At 38.2% G+C, this 21,016-nt stretch overlaps 1 protein-coding gene across 1 annotated transcript in view; it reads left to right on the top strand.

Moving 5' to 3' along the window:
- Window positions 1-11,159, top strand: part of LOC149800398 (uncharacterized) — an 83,491-nt gene extending 72,332 nt beyond the window's left edge. Inside the window, exons 9-11 of the mRNA XM_089960033.1 lie at window positions 3,200-3,322; window positions 3,696-3,809; window positions 10,543-11,159. Coding sequence (XP_089816159.1) covers window positions 3,200-3,322; window positions 3,696-3,809; window positions 10,543-10,790 — 485 coding nt within the window. The 3' untranslated portion in view covers window positions 10,791-11,159. The remainder of the gene's footprint in view (window positions 1-3,199; window positions 3,323-3,695; window positions 3,810-10,542) is intronic.
- The last annotated feature ends 9,857 nt before the right edge of the window (window positions 11,160-21,016 follow it).

The raw sequence follows: 21,016 nt of genomic DNA, 5'->3' as shown, positions 1-21,016 counted from the left end.
TTCTTATTTTTTTTCTTACCTCTTCTTGTTGCTGCTGTTGCTGTAGAATAAAAGCTTGTTCTGCTTCCTTTTGCTGCTGTATAAATTTCTCCAATTCTTCTTTCTGTCTCTGTCTAAAATTCTCCACGTGTGGTAATGAAGGAGAAGGTGACGAAAGTTCTGGAACAAATTCTTGCGAGGTAAGAAAATCCACATAATCCCATTTCACCTCTTCTTAAAGTAAGTCCGGGTTCCCTTGTGTAGTCTCAACGGCTGGTACACCCCAATTGATCGTTTTCTGAGTTTCCTTCATGTTGAAAAACTGTCGCATGGATTGACTGAGCACAGGCGATAGCGAATATATATAGACTACGTGACGTCACAGACTGCTCTCTTCGGATTGGATGTGGGCTGACTGAATGTCGTAACGCGTGTTTGGATTGGTCAACAAACTCAATCCGTTTCAATCCTTTCTCTTCCTATAAATAAGTACAGTTCACTGCATTCATTCACCTGTGACTCGGCGCCTCAAGATGTGGACCGATGTGCAATCTTCTACGCTTGTGTCAACGATGATGTTGAGGACGGACATACCTATGTATGTCCGATCCGAGTGGACAGTTGTCCATTTTGACCGCCACAAGCCTATGGATACGTAGGATTTACGTGGAGAGGCAAGGATGCCTCAAAAGAGTTTTAGTCTATGGACCTACCATTAGACGAAGCCTAAGAAGAAGAAGATGTTGGAGATGCCCTTTATCTTAAGGGCATATTAACATAAACCCAAAGGCCCTTTTCAGGGCCACTCCAGTCTCTCGAAAAGAGATAGACTTTCAATTGCCTACCCATTTTTTTTATTTTTTAAAAAAATATAGAGACCTCTCCCTGTTTCAATTTTCGTATGTTCCATTTCCATAGACCCATAAGGTCGTGACCATATTAAAATGGGGTCCCGAACCTGTTCCATTTTCCCTTGTCGCTCAACAGACCCACAATCTATTCCCATGTTAAATTCCCCTTGAGGCTAGAGTGACCCAAGACTTTCCCATGTTAAATTTCCCTTGAGGCTAGAGTGACCCGAGATTTTTTCCCATGTTAAATTTTCCTTGAGGCTAGAGTGACCCAAGACTTTCCCATGTTAAATTCCCCTTGAGGCGAGAGTGACCGATGATTTTTCCCCATGTTAAATTTCCATTGAAGCTAGAGTGACCCAAGGGGTTCTGTAATGCTAATTCCCATTGAGGCTAGAGTGCCCCACTTCACTACTAACGCGACTGGCCGTCAAGCCTAAAGTGTTCGCACCTGTTGAGGGTTCTTCTTGTACCTAATAAAGTGACAAGTGTTCTTTGACGATCCGGTTCAACCATATCTACAAGAGTGTTTTCACACCCATAGAATCCAACAGCCGTATTGACTAAGGACAGCTTCTAAAAACCAGAAGCATCCAACTGCTGCAATGGTCCGAACATTAGCTCTAACAACTCGTGAAGGTACAGTTAGCAAGCTATGGACTGACATAGGGACTGAGTTCACTTACCACGTCATTACACCCCGATGAAAGCCGAAGTCGTTGGCCATCACGAGCCAAATAATTATGTCCCACTCTCGCGGATGACCGCTTCCTCACCTGAACAATATTCTAGCACTGCCTTTAGCTTCACGCAAAGCAACTCAGTGGACGCCCTCCTCCTAGTTAATGGAACACAAAATAGCAGTAGGTATCAAAGCTACTGGCCAAAGTTGGTCAAAAAAAAAACGTTGAACAGTAATGAGCAGACTATTAGGCACCTGCAATGCGTGTGGATTTTGGTGTCGAGATATGTCACTTTGCACGTTTACAGCTTCTGGATTGCAATCATATGTTGGTAAGCCACATAACAAATTGAGTAGGTGTTACCAAATTAACTGCGACTCGATGGTCGGTGCGGGTCAGCCTGATAGCACATCAATCAGAGTGCATATGTGTAACTTGAAAGATTTTTCCGTAACCTTTAATTCGTATAAATCGCTAGTTCTACTAGCGACTGCCAGCGCGCTGCATGCTGAACAAATGCAAGGTGCAAACGAGATAAAACCGGCGCCAAGTTGAGCGTAAAAATGGTCCAAAAAGGTATGACACCTTGTGCACCCTGGAGAGCGGCTGGTTATAATGATGAAAACATTTTTGACAAAGGCTTTGGCGGCGCTGCCCGGTATCATCGACGCCATTGTGTCATTCCATTTAAAACAGCTAGCAATACTATCAGCAGGCAGGACTGACTTTTGGTAGTTCATTCTATCACTTCACAGCAGGTTTCTCGAGTGTTTACGGCCATCACATTGCTTTAGGAGGCTGATCAGAGTTTACATTTCCATGCTTCGTTTTTGTTTCTATATTGCGTTTTTCTCCTATTCAAAAACTTGTGACAGAGCCCTATCAAATTTGTATCAGTGTTGGTGCAAATCACATTGACTTCATCGGCGATGCGCTGTTGTTTGTCATCTCCAGCACACTAACTGACGTTAGTCTCTTTGTTGCATGGTACTATGTAAAGGTGGCCCCAATGACATTATCAAAGTTGCTCATAGCGTATTCGTGCAGTTCTTGGTACTTATTCATCTATGTAGGATTGCTCTCTGATTTGGATGAAGCCTTGTAACGTTTTCCAGTATGATACACAAAGCCGGTTAAGCCTGATTGTCCTGTGCGATATGTTAAATTTGCTGTCCTATGTCGGATGAATCCTATTTGGAGGCTTTAAGTCCATTGTCCATTGTAGCCGTTTAAGATTGCATACTTTTATCTTGTACAGTACATCCGGCCGTACAATAGCTGCCTCTTTCTGTTTGCATAATGAACAACCTATTCATATGTTCGAAGGCAAACTTCTCAATGTTGGTTTCAAGCGTTTGACCTGAAGTGACAATCCTTCTCATTTAGTAGTAAACATGGAACCGGAAAACACTGCACCGACTCTTGCAGCTCCCCTTCTAACGCTACAATATGTTGTCTTCAATCAGACATCAGAGTGTACTTGATTTTCCCAAAGGTTCATCTTGACATCTGCCGTTCCATATTGGTGTTGATGCCCTATCAACAGATAATGTCATCAGTGGTTTTTGCATCATGCCCGTTTATGTGATATTTAATATTAATATTTAATAATAAATCAACGTTTCCTGTCTTGGTTTCGTTATAAAGCTGGCAATATATGTTATCGTAACTATATTCTGTACATAGGTCCTGATTTCGGGCTAGATTTGTTCGAGTTGAGAAGAAAACTGACGGTTCTAGAAGGAAAAGAACTACTAATTCAGGAATTGACAACGAAGGAGAATGACTTCAAAATAAAATTTGGAAAGGGTGAGTAAGAAGGTAATACTGTAATCTACTGCTAAAGCAAATGGTTGCTCTTACCATTCGGAGCATAATATATGAAGGACAAGAACCAGTTGACATTGTAAATTGATTTACACACACACCACACACACACACCACACAACACACCACACCACACCACACCACACCACACCCACACCCACACCCACACGTAAAAAAGCCACCTTTGTATTGCACCAATATTGAAAACAAACTTTGATGTCGTTTTCTGATTTCCTGTATTATTGCTACTATATACAATTTTCACTCTGTCTTTAAGCGTTAAGTGCTTGTTGACATAAATATAGACGAATACTTTAATTTACAAATTAGTGATCATTGAATCCACTATTTTTAGGGGTTGAAAATACTGAGGACAACTCAGAATTGGTTAAGAAGCTAGCTGCCATACAAACAAAAGTGTTGCTGATCGATCAAATTGAAAAGCTGTCTCATTTGGAAAGCGGAAAAAGTAAAACATTTTCTTATTCATATTCCTATAAGCTATGTTTATGCTATTCAGTTTATAATGATATAAATATATTTATTAAACGGACTGTCACATATGAACTCTGGAGACGTTTGCCACCTATATTGTCAGCATCACGTGTTTAACAGAAAGCCGAAGTTTAAATCCTGCGATTGATCATAGCACGTGGCGTATATGTACGTAAAATAATTACTGTTGTGTATGTATGTATGTATGTATGTATGTATGTATGTATATATGTATGTATGTATGTATGTATGTTGGCTCCAAGTGACTACTTGTGCTTGGAGGCGTTCACACCCCGACAAACTTTGTCAGCTCTTAGGGTGGCGGTCGGTACGTTTACATATTGACTTGAAAAACTTTAAAAGCACATCGTCTCATAGGCATCATAAGTACAAGAGAAAGATGTTTTCCAAACGGCTAAAACGGCGGAAAAGACACTTTTCTGACACAGTTATGGATGAGTAACCCCGCTGTATGTGGGTAGCCTGGTGGAGAGGAACATTAAGGAGTGAAACCTGACAAGATAATACCGCGTGTAGCCCTTAAGGAGGTCTCATGTATGTATAGACACAATGACCAGCAAATCCTGCATATGAACTGTTTCCAAAATGTATAGGTTCCTCTTTTCCTTTGGACTCTAAAAGGGGGACACTCTTGCTTGGGAAAGTCAGACTTGCACCTTGGAATGGTCATTCCAGACTCTCTTCGTGGCTTCGAAAAATACGGGAGGCTGATGTTACCAGTTATGAGTCATTGCCTCCAACGGTGGAAGGGATCCTCGCATCTCAATCGACTGCTACAGCCCGCCACAAAGCTGGGCATGCCCCAGACAATTAGTTGCTGTCCCGCCATGGCTTTAAAATGCCGTAAGAGCTTAGAGCTTAGAGCGTACACTCGACAAGTGAAAAGTGGGCTATACCTTTGCTCTTGCAAGACAAATATGAATACTAAAAATGTACTAAAATTAGGATGCTGAAATATCAAAACCATGACAACTGGCCTGTCCGAAGACATCCAACTAATAAATGATGCCTTCAGAATTGTTGTGGTCAATGTGGAGCTACATTGACTGTATGTTGATATGGCAATCCTTCAAGAAACGCGCCTCTTATTGCCTGGATCACCTGGATTGCTTAGAAAGTAAAATTAAAGCTTCTACTTTCAATGAAAAGCCCATAAAGAAACTAGAGAACAATAATGGGAATGATCAATCCTCCCACAAACGGCTCAAATTGATTCTTGCTGATGCACCTAATAACGTCTGAGGGCACCGTAAATCTTGTAAGCGTGTACGCATCTACACTCCACTTGTCGTCACGACCAGTTTTGTGACCACGTCGATGACACCGTCAACAGAATCCCAAACCATCTTAGGGAGATGTAACGCAAGAGTAGGTGCTGATTCTGACTAATGGCCCCTTGTATTGGATATCATGACATACTTTAGATTAACAACAATGGGCAAATATTAATGGAACTTTGCTTCTACCATGACCTATGAATCAAAAACATGTACTTTCTGATAATGACTCAACACAAGTAACACGGGGACATCTGAGATATGGCCACTGTCTTGATGTGGATTTAATCAATACCAGCGTCCTTATCATTCGCAGCTACCATAGCGCTGACTGTGACACGGATTATTCCATGGTATATAGTGAGGTCATACGTAGCCAAAGAAACTGCACGGATCGCAGTACGATGGCAGTCCCCTCATCTATGATGGCAAGACAGATAGCAGACAGACGTCACAGCTGTACACTGGTGCCGTGCAACATGCTGTTTAAAACCAACAGCCCTGGTACTTCAGACGAATGTTACCTACAACACAATCCTGTCAAATTTTGGCAAATATTCCCCAGTCATTGATGTCAAACACATAGCCCTTTCCAAGTGCAAGGGTATTCCAAACCAGAAAACTTTACAAGCAACGAGAGCTGCCAGAAGCATGGCTCAATAGACTGTAAGATGGTGTTCCAGTGACTGAAAAAGAACATTCAGATATCAGCAGATGCAGGTAGAATCCATGGCGTATACAATGAGATCATGAAGATAATAGATCCCATTGCAATAAGTTACAGATCATATAAATTCAGTTACAGGGGTAACCATAAATGATCTCGGCAAGCTTGTGGTAAGTCCAGGCAATGGTTGTCAATGATACAGACTTTAACGCCATTGTGAGATTGTCTATATTGGATGACCTGAACGATGAGCCACCTGTTGATGAATTCAACAATGCCATAAATGGCATAACAACGGAAAGTCATAAGGAAAATATGGCCTAGTATCAGAAACCATTACATGAGCAAAATCCATCCTACTCAAACATGTCCACGAGCTACGTTGTCTTTGCTGGAAAGAGGGTGAAGTGGCTAAAGATATGAGAAATGCAAACCTAATCACTATCTGCAAACATCAGGGAGGCAGGATCAAGTACCAATAACTATTGCGGTATCTCCTTACTGAGCAAGATATGCAAGATGTTTGCACGAATTGTCCTGAAGAGGCGTCAGAAAGTTTCGAAGCGAGTTTACCCGGAAACCGTAGTTCTGCTTCAGAGCAGGAAGGTCCACCATTGGCATGAAAGGCAGGGAACAAAGATGACCCATCTGCATAGCCCTCACTGACCTCACATGGATTTCGAAATTGTCAGCAGAAGAGGTTCTTCAAGTTACTAAAAGGATCAGGTTTTCCCCAAAGTTCTTCAATCTAATTCAGTAGTCCCGTAAAAATGTACGTAGGTCACAGTTTAATTTGGTGGTGTTGTCCCAGAACCATCTGAGTTGCGTAGTGGAATCAGTTAGCGGTGCCCTTACCCCAACTCTGCTCTGGCTATTCTTCTCTCTCATGCTAAATAACGCCTTTAAATCGCCTACCTGTTTAATCTACCTTCACACAGGTTCAGACTGAACACTCTACAGCTTCGCACTTCTCGGCCCATGTTCAAAACCTCATTGACTGATTTTAACACGATTATCATGCTTTGGCTTACCATCAGCCTGAAAAAGACGGTGGTGATAAGACATGATCTTAAACAATCACACTCAATTAACACCTTAGATCTGCCATCATTGAGTTCTTGACACAGAGCTCAACTACAACATTGGAAAAGTAGCTTTAATAATGTCTTGTATCAGCAAGCGGGTCTGGAACGAAAATAAACTGAATACACCAAAATGCAATCACACATGGTCTATGTTAACAGCAAACTCCTTTGTGGCAGCGAGTGATCACCATTATTTTTACAGCATGAAAAGTGGTTAAACAACTTTCTCTTACGCTGCCTCTAACGCATCCTCTCATGGAAGAATGAAGTCTCCAATACAGAGGTTATATTACGTGAACACATCCACAGCATGATGACACTACTGCGACAGCGTGTTCTCTGATGACTTGGACATGTACGCTGATTGTATGATGGATACATGCCAAAGGACATTATGGATGGCAAATGGACATATGGGAAAAGGCTGCCAGACGTTCACACTTGCAGAAAAGACATCAAGGGCTTCGGATGTCGACGTGGACAGCTGGGACGCATTCACTCAGGATTGAAGTAGCTAAGAATAAGCTCAACCAGAGAATGATGGACGGATTACCTAAAGCCACTGATTAACTCAGTACATATGTGCAAATCAATGGTATGTCAGACAGGTGAACTGTGCATATACAATATATAACATGCAACGAAAATCTCTAAACAACTACTTAATTGTAGTGAAGAATGCATATGTATATATCATTAAAGTTCCTTGGGTCTCACCTTCTGCTGTAAGACGTTCGTTAATGGTATGGATCATATGGTTGGAGTTACATATAATGAATTAACATTTTAGGAGAGTAGCTGTCCTTATATATGAGACACATTCACTAATATGACTGTATTTCAAAATTGTCACTACAGACTTGCCGATGCTTTGAGGCGGAGTTGCCTTAACTCTTTATGATGAAATTTAGGAAATTAAACAGCAAGTAAATTGGATTGGAAATATAATAACAAAACCACGCTGGATGCTGCGTAGGGAAAGACTTGAGTAATATGCAGTGCAGAGCTCCATTGAATTGACTTTCAAGGATGGAGTGTATCGATTCCTCTGTGATTATCAAAATGGTATATGATATAAGCAAATCGCGAAAAGCACCGACGAGCGAAACACTAATATAAAAAGCTAAATAAGTTGTGGTTGCTTATTGTGTTCACTGTACATGAACTTTGCATAAGATGAAAGAAAGTATCCGTTTACTCTCTACACAAATAATTGAAATGTTCTGAATACTTTGTTAAAACTGTTTTGTTCCGTCAAACCTCTCAGTAAATCTATGCTGATAGATGCATACAAAAGTCAGTATGTAGCACACCTACAGATACATGCATGTAAAGCAACACAGTTAAATCATTGACGTCAAAATGTCGGAAAATATTTCTGTATGAAGGATGCTATAACCTAAGAACTTTCAATAGGTTCTCTCCAACTGTTATAAATGCCGACTTAGATAAAGTTTACAGATGTAGTTCTCTGTCATATCCTATACTTCTGTTTTGGTTACATTGTTTTAATGATGGTCAGGATACAACTGAGAAGATGGCTTACATTCTGGAAAACGTTATCTGCTATTGGTGAGCCGAAAGTGGTTGGTGTGATGGAATCAATGGATAAAGATGCTCGATTCATAATGGAAAATATTTTGCTTATTACATGCACGTTCTGGTAAGCTGTTTAAAAATACCAAGGAATCATTTGAAGCTAATAACGGTTTGTGCAAGAGGTACCGCATTTGTTAACGGTTGATCCAAAAGAGACTTTGATTTATATCACCAAACAGCTATTTTACACATTTGCGAAGAGTAACTGAAGACGATACAAAGGCCGCTATGCGGTTGGAAACAATGTTAGTTGTATTAACGACATACCAGAAGGTGAATACAAAACAGCTTTTAATAACTGGATAAATACAGAGAACGTTCGTCGAGGTGAATGGGGTCTACTTTGAGAGGATGTTCTGACGCATTGTCCACTAATAAAATATTGTTGTACATGGGACAGGCGTACCAGGATTGCATGACACATGACATATTGTATTCAGCTTGTGCACAGTGCAAGTAAATTTACCTGTTAGTAATACGGCAAGCGTCTAGAAAATGATGATTATCCACATGTCCTGATGTTGAACGACGTCGTTTGAGGTTCGCTTGTAACGAATATAGTAATCTAAGGTCCAACGTCGCAATGTTGCCATCCGGTGGTCCTTGATTCCTTCGTATTATAACTATGCTTTACCAGTCTGATGAATGAATAGTTTGCATCACACAAGTACAGCTTTATTCCTGGATATCGGGGATGAACAATCATCAGCAGTACACCGTGCACTCAACAAGGGTGCTCTTATCAGTGGAAGCAGTACACCGTGCACTCAACAAGGGTGCTCTTATCAGTGGAAGCAGTACACCGTGCACTCAACAAGGGTGCTCTTATCAGTGGAAGCAGTACACCGTGCACTCAACAAGGGTGCTCTTATCAGTGGAAGCAGTACACCGTGCACTCAACAAGGGTGCTCTTATCAGTGGAAGCAGTACACCGTGCACTCAACAAGGGTGCTCTTATCAGTGGAAGCAGTACACCGTGCACTCAACAAGGGTGCTCTTATCAGTGGAAGCAGTACACCGTGCACTCAACAAGGGTGCTCTTATCAGTGGAAGCAGTACACCGTGCACTCAACAAGGGTACTCTTATCAGTGGAAGCAGTACACCGTGCACTCAACAAGGGTACTCTTATCAGTGGAAGCAGTACACCGTGCACTCAACAAGGGTACTATTATCAATGGAGTCCCTACACCGTGCACTCAACAAGGGTACTATTATCAATGGAGTCCCTACACCGTGCACTCAACAAGGGTACTATTATCAATGGAGTCCCTACAGTACTTGTCTTAGCTGGTCACAATAAAATCCATCTACCTAATACATGTATAGCAACATAATTCTTTATATATTGCTTTTACTTCCGGGAGGGATGCATGTTGATTTGATTTAATTCTAGACGATATATATTTGTTTTAAAAGTAAATACCATTCGAAACCAGATCTTAAGGTGAACTGCACTTTGTTGTAATATATGGATTTATGATTGATAATTGATTGATCAATCGATCGACATAGCGACTAGAGGGTTTGTTTACTTATTGCATGTTAGCTTTAATTTCTTTCTTGTCGTTAATTGTTTATGTATACGAGTGTGTGTGTGTGTGTGTGTGTGTGTGTGTGTGTGTGTGTGATTTTGACTTTTAACATAGCTTTAAAAAATTTTCAGTCATATCGCTACGATGTTTGCAGTGTGACAGTTTATAGTGATATCTAGCACAGGGACATCATGCCGCAGACATGTAGCATGATGTCCCACCCAGTCACATTATCCTGACACAAGGCCGACCAGTCCTAACACTAACTTTTAATGCTGAGCGCCAAGCGAGGCAGCTGTTAGTACCATTTTTGTAAGTCTTCGGTATGACTCGGTCGGTGAACGAACCCACGGCCTCTCGCATCCGAGGTGGACGCTCTAATCACGAGGCCACTGGAGCGGTTATGTTTACGATCAAGTGTCTCTGCATATTGATATGATTATAAAGACTAAGCTGTTATTGATGTAAATCGGCGATGACAATGTTCACAATTGTACAACAACGTTATGTTTGTCTTTATTTCAGAAGAAAATAGAAAAGCAAAGAAGAAGAAGAAGTTGCGATCAAGTGACGGATATGGAACATCCAGTTCATCTATACCAGACGAGGTTGAAACACGCGATCTTCGGTCATTAATTGAGCCCATTGTTTCAAGTGAGGTACAGCGGATATTTACGCAAGGTTTTCTGGAATATGGTTATCAGGGCACGGAAGGAGATTTCAAGCTTCCTCGACCACACTACTCCTCAGACTACTACTCCTTTAGCAACTGATAACTAAGCTTTCTGATGGGAATGCATATTAAAAACAAACAATACATGCATCTAATGTTGACGAGAACACTATCACGAGTGTAGGCTACTGAATTAAAGTTTTGAATAAATGTTTGGTAGAAAGGAAAGTTTATTCACTATGAGATTCTTTGATGATATTATCTCTCAAACTGAAATACGTTTCATTGATGTTCACCAGTCAAATCATCCATCAATTCCAAAATTTACTGATTTATCAGCTTTTGTGTTAATATCACAAAACGAGCGTTTTTGCATGTTCATATATTCAAATTATCAGTTTTGCTATCCACCCGTTATTTGAGCTCTGTAAGAAAAAAGTGAAAGAATGCAGGGTAACTTGTTTTTTAAGCGTTGTCTTTGTATTCTGACTATATTAGTGATAATGTTAATCTGTTCTTGTTTATCTATGCCCTTCCATATACTAAACTGAATATATGGCACGGTGTTGTTGTTGTTGTAGGGTTTAGCGTCATTTTTCAGCACACGATAGGCTATACATGGCAGTCAGTATTAATGGGGAGGAAGAACCCGGTAAAACCCCGGAATGAACCACCGACCCCCGAGAAGCTAATGGCGATCTTTCTCACATACCCACATATATGGCACGTATAAATAGACTTGTATACTGAACTAGATACGTGTCACGTATAAATAGACTTGTACAGTGAACTGGATATATGGCACTTATAAATAGATTTGTATACTGAACCGGATACGTGGCACGTATAAATAGACTTGTATAATGATGTGGATATGGGCACGTATAAATTGACTTGTATACTGAACTAGATAAGTGGCACGTATAAATAGACTTGGATGATGAACTAGATATGTGGCACGTATAGATAGACGTGTAAGCTGAACTGGATATGTGGCACTTATACATAGACTTGCATACTTAACTGGATATGTGGTATGTATACATAGCCTTGGATACTGAGCAGAGGTTGTAAGATGATAACCGGGTGGGATATTTCGGATTATGAAGATGTGTGCGTATTTATAATCCAAATATTGGATCTATTTAACATAAAAACGCAGTTTCAAAGATGGAAAACAAATACAAATAAATTAGTTCAGTAACACTAAAACACAGGATAAATGATTTCACAAATGATTCAATAATGAAAAGATGAATATAGTTCACTCAGGTAAACGATGCAAGTTTTTTCACATAGTAAAAAATGTATTCGTTCAGGTAGCGAAATTATGTCACTAAACACAGGAACGGATATACCATCTGGTATAACGGTACCAATTGCGCAAGTCCAGGTGGGCGGAGCTTAAGGTGTATGGAACATTGTATTCAGAATTAAAGAACAACACTAGCTGTGATTGGTGCATTATGTAAGAGTTGTACTTTCTGTTTGGCTTAAAAAAATGTTGAGCCTCTTGGCAACATGTGAGTTTGTGTTAATTTCTATCTAGATCATATTTTGTATTTTTTATGATTTTTTTAAAATATGGTACACATGACTGAAAATGTGCTTGTTGTGACTAGATAACTCTTACCCCTGTCTAGTTCCAGTAGAGTTATCTCTCTTAAATGCAATGGAGTACCTGGTTATGTCATTGTCAAATTGACAATCTAGCATTGTTCTATATGACAGCGTGTGACATGCATGCCCAAGTAGGACAGAAAGTATATTTATTTCACAAAACATTAGCATTGAGGTATATGGAAAAACAATTGGTACCGTGATACCTAAAGGAAAGAATAGCCTCACAGTGTTTCCATAGAAACGCATACATGTGGGCGGCATTTATGAACTATACTAGTTTGATGTAGGAAAACAAATGTATGCTGAACACTTTTGGTCAAATATTGAAAGTTCTTTAAGAATAAAATGTATGAAATCTTTAGAAAATAGCACAAGATGGCTTTGGATGGGGACTTTTGATAACTATAGCTATGATAGATATAGACTTGTGTTACCTGATGCCTTTATGTATGTGCTGTTACCTCCTAGATTGGAATGCATGCAACAAAATAAGTTATGTAAACATAATATAGTTGATTTTGGCCAAATATTGGCTATTGTACCTGCAAAAGATGAAAAATCATGTGTACAAAAACAACTATCTTGTTCTTGTAAGGCATGCCATAAACCAGGATAGAGAACATTCTAAGTACACTTGTAGATAGATCACTTGTACCATGTGGGATGTTCTGGCATGAGTAATTTTTAGGTAATTTATTAAGGATTTGGTATTCCTTCCCATTTTGATTTGAATTGTCCTGCTCTAATTGTCCCTTTTTTTTTTACACTCTCCTGCTTTGAAATTGTTCATGTAGTTAGTTCAGTTCTCTTGCATTCCCTTTTGTTGAAGTAGCAGTGAATACCAACAAACAAGAACAGTTTCCTTAAGTCAGCATTTCCCATTGGCACTTGTATAAGCCCAATTATAATCTACTATTGACTTTCAATTAATCCTATTTCTTTCTGTCAAGCTGCTCCTGTGGAATTTCCATGTTTGGTCCAACATTACAGAATGATAACCATTTTAGTCACACAGTGCATATTCATTCCATTCAAATCCACACTGTTCTTGAGACTTTGCATCCCATCGCAAGAATCCAAATTGGCATGAGATGATATCTGCATGGTTATGGAAGGCTGCACTCTACATGCCGGCATTGTAGAAAATATGAACTATGTGATATGAAAGAGCTGCGTCATCTTAGAAAGTAAAATTACATGACTCTTGAGGTCTCCACTAAACATAGGAGTCTAAATGTTAGGTTCTCACTTTGTCAGTAATGTATTTTGAGATAATTTAATTGCAATGAAGTTAATACAGGTTGTTGATGAACTCATCTATATTACATGGATAATATATTCAAGGTTACCACACCTTGTGTATATCATTCAGTTATCTCCCTTACACCAGTCATATCATTTCAAGGAAATAAAATCTCAGTGACTGATTATGAAAATAAAGAGAAGATTTGTGAAGTATTATATTAGCCCTCAATCTTGATGCAAATGTAAGTAGAAGCAATTTGATAATTTCTCACAGTAAAGTTTACAAGTTTAAAAACTGATAAGGTATGTTCTGCTTGGCTCTGAGATAAGTTTCTCTCCATCTTATGCCAATTATTATTAAATTCTTATGTAGAAGAAATATACTTTATATGTATCTATATTATCTAAATTATTCACCCTTTTATATTAGATGGAAATGAACACAACTTCACTTGAAATTTGGGTCCTGTAAGGGATGTTATAGCACAGTTGCCTTTGGGCTGTCCTTGGACCTGTTGGGCCCTGCCCCATATATTTGTCCAAGGTAAGGTCATCAAACTTTCACTTCTCATTTTTCGCATTGCTGATTTTGCCACCTTTAATTCCTTTATCATAAGCTACCTCTCCCTTTTAGATAAACACTTTCCTCCTGTTTTTAACTCCATTTGATGTGCTATACTTAGTGTTTATATTTGGCATTTTTCTGTATTTTATTCCCCTAATTTCACCTCCCAATCCAAACATAACCACTTAGAAGCTGCGATTTACTATATTTGGTGACTGACTGGCTTATTGAAACAATTTTATTCACATTACAAAGGAGGAAAGCTTACTATTTGTGTTACAAAGAGGATGGGTAGGTGGACCTTTGTGTGAGGACTGGTGGTTAGTGACCTCTTGTATCTGTAGATAGTGTAAAGTGGTCAAAGCTTATACTTTATAATAAGATTGGGTCATGTCCACCTGTCTCTGATGTTAAGTTCTGCACCTACTAAACAAATATAAATTCCTTTCTTTTAGGTGAATTGTACATTTTGAAGTAGGACAGGTGCATACTATTTGGTACATTGACCTTTGACCTAGTTATTACATAATATGATATAATGTGATTTATCCCATATCACCTATGTGAAGTTCAATAATTGCTGATATGAATAAGATACAACTCATAGTTGAAAGAATTCATTTTATTTCAAAAGATGATTTTGATGGTGAAGCAAAAGTATGAAAACAATAGTTCAAACAGCTCAATGACATTTCTATACACATTCATATAAGACATAGGTTAGTACCTCATCAAATTGTTTTTCACAAGTGAGACTAAGTATATTTGTTACTTATACAGTCCCGAACTATTTCACAGATTATTGGAAAAATTAAGGTTTGCTATAGGTATAACGGTACCAATTGCGCAAGTCCAGGTGGGCGGAGCTTAAGGTGTATGGAACATTGTATTCAGAATTAAAGAACAACACTAGCTGTGATTGGTGCATTATGTAAGAGTTGTACTTTCTGTTTGGCTTAAAAAAATGTTGAGCCTCTTGGCAACATGTGAGTTTGTGTTAATTTCTATCTAGATCATATTTTGTATTTTTTATGATTTTTTTAAAATATGGTACACATGACTGAAAATGTGCTTGTTGTGACTAGATAACTCTTACCCCTGTCTAGTTCCAGTAGAGTTATCTCTCTTAAATGCAATGGAGTACCTGGTTATGTCATTGTCAAATTGACAATCTAGCATTGTTCTATATGACAGCGTGTGACATGCATGCCCAAGTAGGACAGAAAGTATATTTATTTCACAAAACATTAGCATTGAGGTATATGGAAAAACAATTGGTACCGTGATACCATCTATCCTCCCAGTCCTGAATGATACACTGGGTCTTACTAACCCAAAATTAGCCTATAGCTAATAAAATACATGTATGGAGATCACTCCGTTACCCGTGCACCATATCCGCTCCACAGCTCCTACGAATCAATTTCACAACTGCTATAGACTCCGGACCCTCGGAATACTATGATCACTCGGAACATTAGACCCTCCGGACACTTGAAATATTAGACCCTCCGGACACCCTGGTCCTTTGACGGCTCTACAGCTGGGTCACCTTAGTCCATCTTGACATTATACACTCCGGACGCTAAACTTTAGACACTCCGGCACTTTAAACGCTCCGGACAAACGGACGTTTCTACACTCGGACAACACCGGACACCCCGGATATTCCTACCCTCAGACAACACCGGACACCCCGGATATTCCTACCCTCAAAACAAAAAAGCTGAAAATATACCCGATACAGTGTACTAAACTTGATACCGACATAACGTATGGACGTCATACATGGTAAGTAAAAGATTATATTATTATGGCAATTACAAAATAGTAAGTTCAATAGAAAACCTAACCCTGCTCAATAAGACTATAGTAAACAATTCTTTATAAAAAAAATGTAGTTTTACATTACCAATATAAAGCCTATACTAGGTTGCAACAAGAATACAAGAAATACACGCATTATGCTGTATAAAGAAAAATATATAACAAACATGCAAAGGTAAATATCGTAATACACTAATTATCACTTAAGACCGAAAAATTACCTACCCCTACAGCTGGAGTTGTGCGAATCCTTTAAGCAGTCCGCTTGCTGACAAAACCATTAGTATTGTAAACACCGTTTACATGCAGTAACGTATTTATACCTTTAGAATTTTCGTTTTGCCGTATCGAAAGCACCTTGCACGTGTAGCATAGGACAAATCGTATTCACGATTTCGAAATACAATAGACCATATATATATATATATATAATCACCCTCGGGTATCGTTGTACAGCGAAAAGAAACGAAACCCGAGTACATGTATTTAATGAACAACATTTACACCATTCCGTGACAGAGGTGTTCATTAGAAGCCAGCGATCAGAGACTGAAGCCTTTGCATGTGTAGCTGTCGTTAATGGGTATTTATCATAGCTACTCCGACTCCCTTCAGAACATATTGTTTTATGAAAGAAATAGACCGTTGTGTACAAAATATCCTGCTGTATCCTACATCCACTTCCTTCTTAATGTAACTCTAGTAAAATTCATTGGAGCGCAATTTACAAGTCAATTTAAGGACAACATTAACACGTCTTATTTCACCTAAACTAAACTATTTATGCAAACCTTTATTAGTAATAACCATACAGAATAATAATTAACTATGAAAACTACACCTAAGACAACTTCTCTTTTACAACCTGATAAACACTGTGACAGCAAAGCATACTTAACGAGAAATAAATGCAGCTGCTCTGGTTGAAAACACCGGTCCTAATTATGGCACAATATCTAGTTATGTAATTCTTAGAAATCAAGTTTTGTTAAATACATTTAGCTTTTGTTGCTTTAATTAAAAAATTGTCTGCGCTGTGAAATCTCTGATGATTTTAGAGCTCACCGTTTTAATAAGGGCCATCAATTAAATCTACTATGAATTTCGAAAATTATTGATTTATAAAATTGTATATTATTGGTATTCAACAAATGGACTCTCACATATTCAAATCCGTGCAACCCATACTTGGTCCGTAGAAATTGTCAGCCCGAGGTAAATGGAAAATTATTTTTTATATTTATAGTACATAGGTTTAGCATTATACATGTCTGTAGTGTTGTTTTTGCAATCCATGCTTTTGTGACAAATGTTATCGGTGAATAACTAATTACAATGACATTCAGTAGCTTATCATTTCATGGTTGTAATAAAGTCGCTTCGTCACGGGAAGGAATATCCACAAAACCAACACTTAACACAAAACACAAGATAATTTCTTGACTTCTACATATCTGATTGACGGTGGAAAATCAACAAATATGAGATAAAAAAAAAATAAGAAGGCGAGAAGAAGCAAGATTAAAAATGGATAAACTTCGTGTTTATCTTTAGCTGTCGTCAGACCCCCCTAAAGCTGTATAACGATATTTGAACAAAAAATGGATTATCGTACCTATCTCACAGACCAAATTCTAGGCAGAGAACAAAGAACGAAAATCATGTGGCCTTATATGAAACACAATCTACAAACTTTACATTTATATCCAGCAAACCTATGAAAGAAGGCATTGAATGTATCATATCAAAATAATAGTGTTGCGGCAAAATGGATAATAATAATAATAATAATAATAATGATAATAATAAAGAGTAACGGAAAATCTACTTGATAACAAAATACATCAAATTTTCTTACACATAATAGTCTGATGCCAGGCTGTACTGCTATTACCTCGCTGTAATTTGGAAGTAGTGTTAATTCCTGGCTATAGTCTTAATGTTTCACTGTAGTCTGGCTGCAGTCTTAATGCCTGGCTGTAGGCTTACTTCGTGTCTGGCTGTATCCTGGTTAAAGTTTTAATGCCTGGCTGTAGCCTTAAAAAACTACATTTCAAATTATACGTTTTCATTTAGCAAGAACCTCTTATGAGTTTTCATTTGTACCATCCAGCATCGTTCCTTGCGTTGCGTTTGCTATTAGTCAACCGGAAGTTAGACTAATTCTGTAGCATTTCAAACGACTCTGTTGATAGTCTATTTGAGCTTAGTGGTTAGTGCGTTTTGCTCTGATTACGCCAATAATGTGTCTCTTTTGGATACCCATGCTTCTCTGAAATCAGCGGTACCTCCAACATATTGAGAGGCACACAGCTTGCATGTTAGAAGATAGATTTCATTTTTGGTTTGACAACATAACTTCTAACTGATAGTGATGCCGACTACTTGCCGAACGTTTGAGCGATTTGGTCTCGGTCATATGTTTTCAAATTATGCAGCAGTATGCATCCGAGTCTGTGGTCTTGTTTGAAGTTACCTTGGTAACACCAGGCGGTCCCTATGTCGTTTTGTTGAAGAAATAGAAATTGGTTATAATTCAAATTTAGGTGATTTGTATTTTGAATGTGGCAATTTCGAAATATTTTCTCATTATGCAATCTTGATAATTAAATAAGTTAACTAAGATGGTGTACTGCAGGCATCGATGCCACTATTCTGTGAATAAATTAGGTACCAAGCATGATAAAGTTACCCCCATATATGATATAAACTGTTGTTTAATTTTTTTGTATTTTATTTCACAAGTTTTATGAACAGGCAAGGAAAGATACTGACAACACTTTTATTACAAGTATTCAAATTACATTCAGAAACTAACACGTAGAGAGCTTGCAATTTAAAATTACCCCGAAAGCGATGTTTTAGATGTTACAATAATGTTGTAATGTAGGAATCTCACTGAGTTAAAATGCATACGATTCATGATGAAGCATTAACATTCCATATACAGCTGCCTAAGCCATGTGTCTGTTTGAATAAAGAATTATCTGGAATATTATATAACTAAATATACAACTCACTATATTACTCAAAATTACAGTTTCAACATCCGGCACTGTTTACTACTCATATACGAAGAACATGTGCCTTAACCATCCGTGCTAAGGTATTAGGTAGAGTTCCATACACAGATCTGTACTATACTGTAGTCATGTATATAAAGATCTATTTACGCACGTTACAGTACATGTAGAGTTCCTTTATTGCAACAAAGACCATTTCAGAGAATCCGTACAGAAATTAATAAAAACCAGGGTTTGTACGTATTCACAGATTTGAAATATTCAAGCTAACATGTGTAAACCCTTTTGAACATCACCAGATCCCAAAGAATAACGAACTCATAGAGTTGGTATTGTTATATCGGTTTAATCTCGTAAATTAGGCATGGAACAAACTGTTATTCTGGTCCCAATATACATTAACTGAGAGGATTAGGTGAATCACTCGCTTCTTATAATACGTTTCATTAAATGAAGGAATCAGTAAAACAAATTGGAAAAACCGACATATGAACAGAGCCACCTTCTGTTGATACGGTTATTGCGTAATTATTCCTTGACGACAAGTGCAAATGTCTAACAGCCATGCAAAATTAATAATGAAATTGACTTTTATGTTGAAATTATATACAGGATGCAGATATCGGCATATGAGTTTCTGTGAGTCTTGATAGAGTTATTGCCCTTGACAATCTGGAGCTTGATGAAGACAACTAGTTTCACGGGTTTCATTGTATCGCCATTTTACTCTGATCAAGATCAATGTCGTCATAAGAAACTGCACATATCACTGTGCAATCGCAATGTTAGTGTTGCAACTGAATGCATTGTAAAGCAAGGGGCACATTAGTATAGATGTTGTAGCTTCCAGGTAAGTCACTTTTGTTTTTGAGTGATTTGTCACATTTCTAGGTGCTCTAGAAAAGGAAACATAAACTTTTAAAGATGTTGGAGCTTTGTATTTAGTCCGCTGCTACAGATATATTAAAGTAAACAATTCATTACTGCTCAACATACATTTTAGATATCTCAAAACGACAGTGATGCTCACGAAACAGTCACTTCACTTCGACTTATTCAGACTGGAAGCTCATCAGTGGCCTACCCTATATGTTTCAAAGCAATAGAAATAGCCCTAACATTTTGTGCTACGAACATATCAGCAAATAATTTTTCAAAAATTGCGACCTAAAACTATCGTATGAAGTTAACACTGACTGTTGAGTTTGCCATGAACAAAAAATATTTTAGTACAACATGAGGAAAAAAGAACAAACAACGTATGCATGGAATGGAATGCATATAAAAGATTGTCTGAGACGAAAGGAAAGAATAATAATGGAAGAAGAGTTTAGGGAACGCAAAATGTGGTAGAACCGTCAATATTTCCTCTCTGACCAAGCATTCTATGACGCAAATTCATAACAAGATAATGTCTAAATTGTAAGAGTAATTCATTATTTTCCATTTTACGTATTGTTGCTTAAAAATGGGAATTCCTTGCCCTACATCATCTTTTAAAAGATTGGTAAGTTGGCTCTTTGTAAAAAGAGCTTGCACTTTGATCAATAACGATACAATCGTTTGTGGCGACAAACATGATCTATTTAATAAGGTTGACCGTTATACTTTGAACTAGCTTATAAACACGTAGGTGCAATCAGCGTATTTTGCTATTCATTTATAGGCAGCCAAATCTTAAATCCCCGCAAATTTTAATATTTCCTGACGTCAAACTGTGCAAATGAAGACTTTCTTGTAACACTTTTGTAATATAGTGGGTAAACTAAATTAGGAAAGCTCTTCAATATGCCCTGTAAACAGGAATGTGTTTGAAGTATCAAACACATAATAACCAGCAAGCCTGATCAAATACATAAAGACCAGCAAGCCTGATCAAAGACATAAGGATCAGCAGCCTGATCAAAGACATAAGGACCAGCAAGCCTGATCAAAGACATAAGGACCAGCAGGCCTGATTAAAGACATAAGGACCAGCAAGCCTGATCAAAGACATAAAGAGCAGCAAGCCTGATCAAAGACATAAGGACCAGCAAACCTGAT

The sequence above is a fragment of the Sinohyriopsis cumingii genome, chromosome 5 (genome assembly GCF_028554795.1).
Source record: "Sinohyriopsis cumingii isolate HCF-2022 chromosome 5, ASM2855479v2, whole genome shotgun sequence".
Taxonomy (NCBI): Eukaryota; Metazoa; Mollusca; class Bivalvia; order Unionida; family Unionidae; genus Sinohyriopsis; species Sinohyriopsis cumingii.
This window is presented reverse-complemented; position numbering and strand designations above follow the sequence as displayed.